General features: G+C 39.9%; 1 protein-coding gene across 2 annotated transcripts in view; it reads left to right on the forward strand.

Moving 5' to 3' along the window:
* The window catches only part of clstn2a (calsyntenin 2a), a 572,678-nt gene that overhangs the window by 128,695 nt on the left and 430,333 nt on the right, over window positions 1-13,650 (forward strand). For both annotated transcript variants that reach the window (XM_063045919.1, XM_063045920.1), the window contains exon 2: window positions 10,368-10,403. In XM_063045919.1, the coding sequence (XP_062901989.1) occupies window positions 10,368-10,403 (36 nt within the window). The remainder of the gene's footprint in view (window positions 1-10,367; window positions 10,404-13,650) is intronic.

Genomic DNA, 13,650 nt, shown 5'->3' on the forward strand with positions numbered 1-13,650 from the left:
GTGTATCTTTGGAATATGGGAGGAAATTGGAGCACCAGGAGGAAATTCACATGGTCATGGGGAGAATGCGTAACTCCTTATAGATTGAACCCTGGTCTTAAAGTGGCCCTGTAACAGCATTAAGCTAACCGCTATGCTACCAATTCAGACTTCAACAGAATCTCTCTTTGAGTGATAGTTGTTAAAACTAAGGAATATAAAATGCATGTTCTTGGAGGAAACACCTGTAAATTTGCAGCAATATTGCTTAATCAATTTCTACATGTAGATATTTGTATTTTCTTCCCAAGTAACCCTGTGTCAAAGCTCACAATAAAATGCCTGTTTCAGCAGCTTTGATTGGTTAATCAATAAAGATTGTGGCAAATGATTCATCCAACGGGTGGTCACGTAATATACCTGCCAAAACAAATTAGTGACCCTGGCTAATAGTGGCGCAGTGGTCCAGTTTAGTAGACTGTAATCCTGACTTACAGTTGCTGTCTTTGTGGTGTTTACTCTTGGTGCTCTCATTTCATGCGATGCCCTAAAGATATGTGGTTTGGTAGGTTAATAAGCCAGCGTAAATTTCCTTCAGTATCTAAGTGAGTGATAGAACCTGAGGAAGAGATGGCAAGAATAATAAAAAGGGATTCATGTAAAATTGAAACAAATGTGTGGTTGTCAATTGGTATGGACGCAGTGGACTCAGAAGGTCCTATTTCTGTATTGTGAGGCTCTGATTCATGATGTACGTAAGACATTTGTTACAAAGTTATTGGTTCAGCACATACTAGATGGGCTGAAGGACCTGTTTCTGTATTGTACTTTTCTGTGACACTATCATTATTAATCAATGAAAACATATTGCCACAGACAGTGAACGCTCATGAAAGCTAGGATCAAGCATGTGTGAAATGTGAAATCTGGTGAGAGCCCCATGTTCCCTGAACTGCTGAGGTTGGACAATGGGTATCATTGGAAGAAATGTTGTCATTTACTAAGGTAAATTCAATGCCAACTTGTCAATTACACTACTTATGAGAGGAATCTCTGTTCCTTACTTATTGCTAGCTAGGCATGAAAGCATTGTGGTTAAATTAAAAGCTTCTAGTTGAAATCCCATCGTGGCCGTTAAATAAATCTGGGTTAGATATTTAGTATCAGTTAATAGCATCTACAAAACCATTGGATTGTGATAAAAAATATTGTGCAGTTCATTAATGTACCTCACAGCAGTACAATCTGTTAATTTGTACAGTGAGTCAGGTACGCATTAATTGTTAATTGCTTCCCCAATTTGTGACAAGAGAGATGGGCAATAAATTGTAACTCTGCCAATAATGTCCATTTCGATGAGTATAAAACATCTAAAACAAATATTTAATGTAATTCTAACTGCTGATTGCAAATACTAAGCTATTGTTAGCTTTAGATTTTCCAGGTCATCGAGTCTGTCATTGATGGGCAGTGAGGGCACACACAATTAACTGGGAATATGCAGACCTGATGATGTCGGGGAGTAGCCGGGCCAACGTTGTGATGGAGTGGGTGGGAATAGATTGGGAGAGCGGGTACAATTAGAAGTTAAAAATAGAGCAAGATTAAAAATCTGAGGGGAGGATTGCTAATATAAGGTGGTGAGGAGGATGGGTGGGGGAAGAGCTCACAAGCAATGGGTGGATCCAAGGACGGGGGGTGAAGGGGGTCGAGTGGGGAAGGAAAGAGATAGTGACAGAGGGTAGGATCTGATAAGTAGAGGCAACAAAGAGCTGAAGCGTGTGAAAATGATAAGAGTGGAAGGTGATGAGTGAATGAGAGGGATGGGAGGTGGGGGCAGTAGTCTCCTTTGTGATAGGATTGTTCTGAAAGCAAAGTTGCTTGAGCAGTTGACGGAACAGTTGGTTAAGATTATCTCTGGGAAAAGATTCATAAAAGCACTAAATAGATGCCGTACATGGTGAAAAAATACTTGGAGAAACAAGAACACATATTCAAGGGATATGCAATATCCTATGAAAATAGTGAACAGATGTTGCATGATGTGATGTCGTAAGAATTCAAGGTCATAAGTAATAGAAGCAGGAGTAAGCCCTTCACCCCCTTGACCATGTTCTGCCATTTAATATGTTCATTTTATGCTCTCTTATTTTAACTTCACTTACCTACACTAATCCTATACGTATCCTTTTAGTTCTTTGATATCAAAATATCTTTCATTCTCTTTTTAAAATACTTAGGGATTGAGCCTCCACAGTCCCTGAGTAGAAAATTCCAAAGATTCATTGGCTTTATGGTGAAGAAAGTTCTCCTCATCTCTACCATGAATGCACTCTCCTTTGAAACTGGTTCTAGACCCCAGGGGAAACATCCACCCTATCAAGCATTATGTGCTAGTGACACTCATGACAATATATCTCATTCAGATATGTCAGCCGGAAGATGGTGACCTACTTCAAAACAGCAACTGGTCCTCTCTTCATACCACATTACAGGGCTCAATCCTCTGCCCACATTTTCTGAGTCTGTCTTGGGTTGCTAGTCAGAGTGGTAATGAGAATTCTGAAATTGAGGGCTTTGGTCAAAGGTGATCTTTAACTTAGATGGTGAAACTGGCCACCTCAGACTGATCTGAGAAAACCAAAGGCAGCAGGCTGAGGTTTTGGGACTTTTCTTGAAGGAAACATTACCCAAAACTCAGATTAACACCAGTGTTTCTTCACAATCTCTTGGGCCCAGATTCTGAAAAACAGATTTATAGAACTAGTTCAAGGGAGAAGTAGTTTGGCCTTAATATTATAACCTTTGACCCAACACCCGGCTCTTGAGTTCTACTCCCGATTCTGAACTCATACAAGTTCATGGATTTTTCTGAATGGTGAACTCTGCCATTCTGATGCCCTCCATTATTGGCCCTCTGACCTTTGTGCAAATGTAGCTCTCAATGTGACATCAAAGACCAGGGTTTTTTTTAAAACTTAGATTTATATTGGCTGCAGTGTTTGCTTCATGATTAAGTCATTATGATGCACAAGCATGTCTCATTCCTCCTCCCCTCACCTAGAACATTTGATGGCCAAATGTAGCCTGTTCTATCTGCTGAAGGAATTCTCCACCACCATCCTTGTAGTAGTGTATATTCCACCACTGACCAATGTCAAGCTTGTACTGAAGAAGCCATGACGCTTTTCCGATCATCGCAGGAGACTTCAAACAGGCTTGCTTGAAAAAGTCTCTTGACAATCAAATACCAACATGTCACCTGTGGAACGAGAGGACCAATATGCTCCATCACAGTACACCACCATCATGCTTACCATGTTACCTCACACCCACTCTCTAGTAAGTCTGATCACCTGGTTGTACTCTACAGCCAGCAGAGAGGCAGAGACTGAGGATCACAGCACTTGTGGTGAGCACGATAAAGGTATGATCAAGGGATTCAGAGGAATGGTTACAAGACTGCTTCGAATCAGTAGATAGGTCCATTTTCAGGGGTTCATCTGTGGATCTTAATGAATATACCACAGATGTCACCGGCTTCATCAAGACCTGTGTCGATATGTGTATGTCTTGTGTCTTTGAGAATATACCAAGTCTTCCCAAATTAAAAGCCCTGGTTGAACCAGGAGATTCACAGTCTGTTGAAGGCTGGATCTGTGCTGTTTGAGACCTGTGATCCAGAACTCTACAAGTAGTCCAGGTACAACCTATGAAAGGTCATTGTGAGAAGCAAAAAGGCAATTCCATGTGAAGTTGGAGACATATTGTACGTGCGTCAGCTGTGGCAGGGCTTGCATGCCATTACTTCCTAAAAGTCAAAACCAAATAGTGTAAATGGCAGTGATGCTTCACTCTCCAGTGAACTCAATGCCTTTTAGCATGCTTTAGAAGGGAGAATAACACTGCATCTGTGAAAATCCTCATAGCATCTGGCAACACTGTGATCTCGGTTTCAGGGGCTGAGATCAGAACATTCACAGAGAAGGTGAACCCTTGCAAAGCGACAGGTGACGATGGTGTACCTGGCATTGTACTGAAAATCTATGCTGACCAACTAGCTGCAGTGTTCAAGTATTTCTTCAGCCACTCACTGCAGTGGTCTAAGGTTTGCATCTGCTTCAAAAGGACAACAATCATACCGGTGCCCGAGAAGAGTAGGGGAAATGTCTCAATGACTATCACTTAGTAGCATTCACATCTAGTGTAGTGAAGTGCTCTGAGAGGGTGGTCATGGTTTAGATTAAAATTCCTGACTGATCAAAGATCTAGAGCTGCTGCAACATGCCTGTCACCACAACAGGTCCACAGCGGATGATGCAATCTCACTGGCTCTCCACTCAGCCTTGGAGCACCAAGGTAACAGCAAATGATTACAGCTTAGTGTTCAACACCATTGTCCCCACAGTAATAATCAGCATGCATCAAATCCTTGGCTGTTGTACCTCCTTCTGCAAATGGATGTTCGATTTCCTTATCGGGGAGACTACAGTCAGTTCAGATAGGTAATAACATCTCTTCACTGACAATCAACATAGGCACACTCAAAGGATATGCACTTAGCTCATTTGTACTGTGGAGAGCATTCCGACAGGCCACATTACTGTTTGGTATGGAAGGGCTACTGCACAGAAACGAAAGAAGCTGCAGAAGGTTGTAAATCTGGTCAACTCCATCTTGGGTACTAGCCAACAAAGTACCCAGGACATCTTTAGTGAGCGGTGTCTCAGGCAGTGTCCGTTATTAAGGTCCTCTGCACCCAGGGTATGCTCTTTTCTCACTGTTACCATAAGACCATAAGACAAAGGAGCAGAAGTCGGCCATTTGGCCCATCGAGTCTGCTCCGCCATTTTATCATGAGCTGATCCATTCTCCCATTTAGTCCCACTCCCCCACCTTCTCACCATAACCATTGATGCCCTGGCTACTCCGATACCTATCAATCTCTGCCTTAAATACACCCAATGACTTGACCTCCACTGCCGCCCATGGCAACAAATTCCATAGATTCACCACCCTCTGACTAAAAAAAATTTCTTCGCATCTCTGTTCTGAATGGGCGCCCTTCAATCCTTCAGTCCTTCAGTCATGCCCTCTCGTACTAGACTCCCCCATCATGGGAAACTCCTACCATCAGGTAGGAGGTACAGAAGCCTGAAGGCACACAATCAGTGAGTCAGGAACAGCTTCTTCCCCTCTGGCATCTGATTCCTAAATAGACATTGAATCTTTGGACACTACCTCACTTATTTTTAATATACAGTATTTCTGTTTTTGCACTTTTTTGATCTATTCAATATACATAATTGATTTACTTGTTTATTTATTATTATTATTTTATTTATTATTATTATTTTTTCTCTGCTGATTGTGTATTGCATTGAACTGCTGCTGCTATTTTAACAAATATCATGCCAGTGATAATAAACCTGATTCTGATTCTGATTCTGCTCTACTGTCACTACACTCATGACTCTGTGTCCAGGCACGGCAGAAACACCATCTATACATTTGCCAATCACACTACTTTTGTTGGCAGAATCCCGGACGACAACAACGAGGTTTACAGGAATGAGAGAGATTGGCTAGTTGGTTGGTGTCGCAACAACAAACTTGTACTCAATGTCAGTAAGACCAAGGAATTGGTTGTGGACTTCAGGAAGGTGAAGTCAGAACACACACCAGATCTCACTGAGGAGTCAGTAGTGAAACGGGTGAGCAGCTTCAAGTTCCTGGGCAACAGCATTTCAGAAGACTGATCCTGGGCCCAACGCATTGATGCAACCACAAAGAAGGCATGGCAATGTCTTCACTTCATTAGAAGTTTATGAAGATTTTGCATGTCACCAAAGGCTATCAAATTTCTACAGATGTATAGTGAAGAATGTTCTGACTGGTTGCATTACGGCCTAGTATGGGGGGCTCCAATGCATAAAATCGCAAGAGGCTGCAGAGGGTTATTGATTCAGCCAGTCCCATCATGACACAACCCTCCGACCATCAAGGACTTCTTCAGAAGTTAAGCCTCAAGAAGATGGTATCCATCATGAAAGACACTTATGCCCTTTTCATGTTGTTACCATTGGGATGTGATACAGGAGTCTGAAGACTAGGGTTGCCAACTTTCTCACTCCCAAATAATGGACAAAAATAGCAGTCAAATACAGGACACTTGTGTTTACCCCAAGAAAGACTACCGTGCCCATGAAGCCTTGCGCGGGCACCTGTGTGCGCATGCGTGTACGTGCCGATTTCTTTGCTACAAATCGGTTTTGGCGATTCTGTTCAGTGAAACTACACTGTACATACATGATTTCTATTTTATATAGGCTGTGTATTTATCATATCATTCCTGTTTTTACTATATGTTAGTGTTATGTTAGGTTTTATATGTTATTTGGTATGATTTGGTAGGTTATATTTTGGGTCTGGGAACGCTCAAAAGTTTTTCCCATATAAATTATTGGTAATTGCTTCTTCGCTTTACGCCATTTCGGCACAAGAGGTTTCATAGGAACGCTCTACCTTAGTGGGGGAAATACGGGACAAGGGCGGTCCCGTATGGGACAAACCAATTCAGCCCAATATACGGGATGTCCCGGCTAATACAGGACAGTTAGCAACCCTACTGAAGACCAACATTCAAAGTTTTAAGAACAACATCTTGCCCTCTAACATTAAGTTTCTGAATATTCCATGAACACTATCTTATTATTCATTTTTTACACTTTTTTGTATCTTCAGTAAATTTTATGTCTTGCACTGTACTGCTGCGGTAAAACAGCAAATTTAATGTCACATAGCTCTGATAATAAACCTGACTCTGATTCTAATTCTGATCTGACTTTTTTTTCATTGCTCTGTATCCCTTGCTGCATACCCTTTTACTGGCCAACGATGGCATTGAAATCTAAGATTAATCAATAAATTCTGATTTGGTGTTGTTTTGCAACGGGCCACTGTATCTTGCAAGCACAGTAAAACTTAAGAGTGGCTGCATTTCAAATTACACCCTTGGGTTTGCCGAGCTTTGCAAAGTGCATTCAATAATATATTTTTTTCTGATTTTGCAGTAATATATATCATGATTTTGTTGCCTGACACCTTCTGTTTAGAAGGGCCTCTGTTAATTCCTCAGGTCTATGCTGCGTGTCTTCTCCTCTGACAGGCAGGCTTTGCTTCAATGCTTGTGACAATTAGGTCCAGCAGATCTTTTGAAGTAAATTTCCTACACAGCTTGGTACTTTAACTCACTGAACTCAGAGTGCTAATCAATAATTGCTTTGTATGTACACTGCACCAGAAGTCAGCCCCAGGCACACAATATCTGGTTAGCCCTTTCTTGAGTTTCAAGGTTTTGGGGATGTTGAAGGTCAATGGTATTTTAATTTTAATGTAATTCTTATACAATATAATTGGTTGCTGGATGATTATGTATTACGAGGTGTGCAATGAGTTTTGTTTTTCATTGCTAAGTTTCAACCATTTATGCATTTTAATTGACCTCTTGGATATCCTTTGTACTCTTAGCAATTGAAGTAGTTCAGCAGATTTAATCAGCTTTATTAAGACTTTGGCTTTTTTTTTCTTTCATTATACCTTTCAAGTTCATTAACTGCATTAGGCTGACATGAATATCATTAGGGCTCCAGAATTTGCTTTTCTGCCCTCATACATGCAGGAAGTGAAGGTGGACTAAGTGAACCTAGGCATTACTGGAGTGCTCTTATATTTTAAAATGCCATCCATGAAACATGGACACTCAGAAAAATGAGAATTATCCCAATTGACAAATGTTAACATAAACACAACAAATGCTCTGCAGAGTACATAATACTAATTTGAATGATAGTATTCCAACAATTGCCCTCTCTCACACATGCACAGCTGGAAAACCATTGAGTCACCAGAAGAAATCCCCACTAGTGCAAATTAAAGGGATTATCATCTACTTACTGTTTTATTGCTGAAGGATTTCTTTCTGTTCTTTCTACAAATTTACAAAATAGGCATGGTTTTCTGTAGCTGAGAATGTCTTTGGGAAATGCAAGCCTGGTGTAGAATTAATTACTGAAGGCTTTTAAGACTCTGCACATAATTGTTGCTTGCAGAATTTGGGTGCCCCCTTTGAAGAGAAAGGAGATTCAGCAGATAGCATGTGGATCAACATTTACTGCTGAAAGCAGGATGAGTTTGATGGGACTGTTAGCGGATTGTTATATTTGCCCAGAGTAGTTGGGGAGAACTTTGGCTAGTTGATCCTTAGTGCAGACCAAGGTGTGAGGATATCTACACTCCCAAGGCATTATTACCTGAAATCTGCCAACTACAAGGCTAAACTTAGAGCATGCCAAATAGCTGCCATGGACTGTGTGACAATGATTGTGTGCCTTTGGCTGCAGAGCTGGGGATAGTATTTGCAATACCTCTATTGTGTAAAGGAGATCTTAAACGTACCCTGTTAAAGGGAGCGCAAACTCCATTTAACTTTTTCCAGATACACACTAGCTCACAGATCAACAAAATAATGAATCTCCCCACTGCAGAGTGCCTTTAGGCAGACACATATCTTAATGACTCTTATTCTGCATGTGGCCATTTACTCATTAATGTTACACCTGTACTGTTATTGCATGAATGAAGTGACTGGAAAAAAGTACTGGTAGGTATGAAGCAGCCTCTTTATTCAACAAAGCAAGATACAGCAGGCATCATACTGAGACCCCTTTCAGTGGAAGAAGATCTGGCTGGCCCAATGCTACCTGTATGTACCAAACATTAAAGGACAATTCCATATTTACAATATATCCACAATATTTTCTTTGAAACTACACATAAACTTCACACCTCCCGACTTGCACCCACACCACAGATATCTAAGTGAATTTTAAACAGCATTGTCTGGCCTGTGATTCAAGGCTTTTAGGGACCAGTTGTACAGAGCTGCATTTTAAATTTAATCTACAATCTATTTTCAGATTTGAAGATTGGTGGCTGAAGTTATTTGCTATATGTGCTGAACACAAAAATTATTCTAACATGTACACCTACTTGTTAATACAAATATCTAATCAGCCAACCATGTGGCAGCAACTCCATGCATAAAAGCATGCAGACATGGTCAAGAGGTTCAGTTGTTGTTCATTCCAAACAGCAGAATGAGAAGGAATATGATCTAAGTGACTTTAACCATGGAATGATTGTTAGTGCCAGATGGGGTGGTTTGAGTATCTCACAAACTGCTGATCTCCTGGAATTTTCATTCATAGTCTCCAGAGTTTATAGAGAATGGTGCTAAAAATCCAGTGAGTGACAGTTATGTGTGGGAAAGTGGCTTGCTAATTAGAGAGGTCAGAGGCAAATGACCAGACTGGTTCAAGTGACCATTACTTGAGGGCAACAGTATCTGAAATAACCTTGCATTACTACACTAGCATGCAGAAGAGAATCTCTGAACACCTAAAACATCAAATCATGATGTGGATGGGGCGCAGTAGCAGGTGACCACACTTGGTTCCACTCCTGTACCTAATAAAGTTGCCACTGAATGTATCAGAACTGAGGGTTTGCACTCATCATTGCCGAAATTGTGAATGACAACAAACAACTCATTTTGCATGTTATTGCCGGGTCTCGTGGCTGCATTCAAGATGTCTTTATTAGCAGCATTTTATTGAACTAATTTCATCTGAGTCAACAAAACAAATCAAAGCATTGACAGCAGACAACAAAGTCCTTGAGGCAATAACAAAGCCACAGCTTTGGTGAGCAAATCACAGACAAGGCCATGTTCAGAAGAAAATGATGAGGATGTGAAAGAGAAAGGTGCTTTTTCCTGTTATCTACCATTTCAAAATAAGAATATGAGTTAAATGCCAACATGTATATGAGGGTGAAGATTGGTTTAGATAATCAGATCATTTTCAAGGCCTCTAATATCAATAGTTTTCATTCTGACAATAGACAACCTTGTACAGGAACTAAAGCATGTGGACATGTTTGTCCTGTTCTTCTTTGTTGTCTGGTTATACCCTGACATGTCTTGTTCTGTGACTAAAATGTAAATTTATCAATAAGCTTTGCACTGTGTCTGGTTGACTTCTGCAGGCCTTGTAAGTGGATTGCAGAGCTTGTGAAATTCTGAGTAATAAGATAACTAGTAGTCACACAGTTTCAATACAAACAGGGAAAAAAAACTTGAGTCCTATTCTACAGATATCTGTGAAAAATACCATATAATCAGTTGAAATGTCATCTGTTTGAGGTGATTATATCTATGAAAAAATCTATTTACCTTTGTTCTTCAAGAACAAATTTGTATGATTACAGATTATTTAGTCAAAATAAATTCCTCACTTTGACATTGTGCTTTTCTTTCCCCTATGCAGGGCACAATGATGGGACTAACCACAAATACAAAAGAGGTACCTTACTTTAACAAGCTTTCAAATGTGATGAAACAAATTGCAGTATGTCTATGGAGACATTTTCAACATCATAATTATTTAATATGTATTCCATGCTTCTGGCAGTTTGTGTCTTGGAGCAATGCTAGGGGTGAATTTTAATGAACTGTTTTTTTTGCCATAGATGTTCTGGTTTAAATATGTGCAAAAAGCCATGTCCTCACATTACGTGGATGGTCTTAGATGATTATTGAGGAATTCCAATCCCTGTTGCCTCATTTCTTATATTACTGATTTTTTCCTTATTGACTGCTGATACCATCACAGAGTTTAGCCGGTGCCTTTCAGAGTAGGATCTGGTGACCATATTCCTCTGCTTATGCATAGTTATTACGTATAGTATGGCTAGTCACAACAGGCTAGATTTCTCAAAAAAATAACTATGAAATGTATTATTTTAGTCCTGCATTATACCCCAACCCATGTCATTCAACTGAACCCATAGAAAGCATGAGAATTAGTAAGTTCTTATCAATCTTCTGGTGGTTTTACCAGACTCAGTTCCTATCCAGTTTCCAAAACATCTCCTACGCAATTACTGTTGCAATCATCATCCTGTTTATAAAATACTTTCTTATATTTGCTAGAACAAATTTAAATACTACTAAATATGACTATCATTAAATTGTTGATTAGCTCCCTTACTTATTTTCACAGACAGTGAAATATTTTGAAAGCTTAATTAAATGTTTTATTTTGCTCTTTAATTGCAGAGAAGAATTGTTTATATTTGTGGACCTGTGAAGCGTATAAAATATTGTTTTGAGGACATTAATTGTTGCTTTAAGATTGTCACATCTTTAAGGATTGAGTCATTTGGCTAATAACTCTTCTAACAATAAGATCAGAGGCAGTCTGTGAAGAGCACTTGAATGAACTAAACAAATTTGTGTGAACACCTTGTGCCTCACCTTCAATAGTCTGCACACTTTGCAATGGATATAGTTGGATGTTGGAAACCCATTAAGCACATATACTTTACATGGTTTATACAAAGAACCTATTAAAACCAAGCTGCAGATAATGTGCCCATCTTTTACCATGAATGTGAAAATATAATGCAAAGCATGGTCAAGATATCTTCTAAAAATGTTACCAAATGTGTGACAAAGATCTTCAATTGTTTTTATACAAATTTTAATGTTTGAACATTATAACTTGATTACACAAATCTGTTAATGTATGCTGTATATTTATTGCCATCGTAATTTAACAGCATGTGGCCATGTGGTTAAGGCATTGGACTAGCGATCTGAAGGTCGTGAGTTCGAGCCCCAGCTGAGGCAGCGTGTTGTGTCCTTCAGCAAGGCACTTAACCACACAGTGCTCTGCGACAACACTGGTGCCAAGCTGTATTGGCCTTTGCCCTTCCCTTGGACAACATCGATGTCGTGGAGAGGGGAGACTTGCAGCATGAGCAACTGCCGGTCTTCAATACAACCTTGCCCAGGCCTGCGCCCTGGAGAGTGAAGACTTTCCAGGTGCAGATCCATGGTCTCGCAAGACTAACGGATGCCTTAATTTAGGAGCAACTTAGTTAGTACATATGATATTCAAACTTGCTCTAAAAATTATAAGTATCCAGATAGGTAACACGCTGCTTGCTATTAACATACAGTATTTTAGAATACGGTGATGTTGCTGCATTTAAGGGGAAAAGAAGGAAGGTGTACTGGTACTCTGTTTCACGGATTTGCTAAAAAAAAATGAACATCATGGGAGTATAATCTCAATCTGCATGAGTGCACATGAAGAGCTAGACTTTTGTACATTTACCAACATACAGGTTGATTTATTGCAAATGATGAACTATTGGAGAGTGGCTAGTAAAATTTGAGTTCTTGCTTGAAAATTGCCTGTATGGTGATGCAGCAAGGTAACACCGGGTGGTATATTAGACAGATTAGAGTTTTATCATGGAAGATTTTGAATAAAGGCCCATTGCTGATACTTATGTTGCTGATAAGTTGATAATCAAGATCAGCTCTAACATGGGAGTCCCACTTCAAAGCATGGGTGTGTAAAAGACGAAATGCCAGCTCAAACATATCAGTATCACTGTCGGCTTATATGAGTTGACAGCAATGGAGAATGAACTTCCAATTCAATACTGAGGATGTGTTGCTATGACTAACGTTGCGTCATTTAGATGAGATGTTAAACCAAACTCCTTTCTGCCCTTGCCAATGGACATCAATGACTGCATATTACAAAGCAAACCGTCTATAACTGAAGGGTGTAGCAGTGTCAATAGACTAAAACTTAACATAGAATATAGAACATTACAGCACAGGAACAGGCCCTTCAGCCCATAATGTTATACCAGACTAATTAAATTAGTTATTAAATGGCAAACTAAACTAATATTTTCTGCCTACACATTGCCTGTATCCTTCTATTTTTCTCACATTCTTGTGCCTGTCTAAACATCACTTAGGAGTCTCTAATGTATTTTCCTCTACCACCTTCCCAGGCAGTGCATTCCAGGTATCCACCACTCTCTGAGTAAAAAAAACTTGTCCCTCACATCTCCTTTGAAATGACCCCCTCTCACTTTAAGTGCGTGCCATCTGGCATAAGATATTTCAACCCTGAGAAAATGTTCTCTGCCTACTCTATCTATGCCTCTCATAATCTTATAAACCTCTGACAGATCTCCCCACAGGTTTCGATACTCCAGGGAAAACAACCCGAGTTTGTCCAATCTCTTGTTATAGGACATGCACTTTAATCCAGGCAACATCCTGGTAAACCTCTCCAAAGCCTCGACGTCCTTCCGATAATGGGGGTGACCAGAACTGTATGCAATACTCCACATGCAGCATAACTAGAGTTTTATGAAGCTGAAATATAATTTCCTGACTCTTGAACTTAATACCTCAACTAATAAGGCTCAAGTGTGCCATATGTCTTCTTAACCACCCCATCCACCTATGTACTGTAGCTGCTTTCAGGGTGCTATGAACTTGGACCACAAGATGCATCTGCTCAGTAACATTGTTAAGGGTCTTGCCCTTGACAATATATTGTCTCTATTCATTTGCTCTGCTGAGGTGTAACATTTCACATTTGCCTTTTTTCTGCATTTATATCCCATTGCATTCTTTTCCAGTCTTCTACACTATTCACAACACCATCAATCTTCGTATCGTCTGCAAACTTAGTAACCCACCCGTATTCATTTTCATCCAGGTCATTTATATAC

Source organism: Mobula hypostoma, chromosome 4 (assembly GCF_963921235.1).
Source record: "Mobula hypostoma chromosome 4, sMobHyp1.1, whole genome shotgun sequence".
NCBI lineage: Eukaryota > Metazoa > Chordata > Chondrichthyes > Myliobatiformes > Myliobatidae > Mobula > Mobula hypostoma.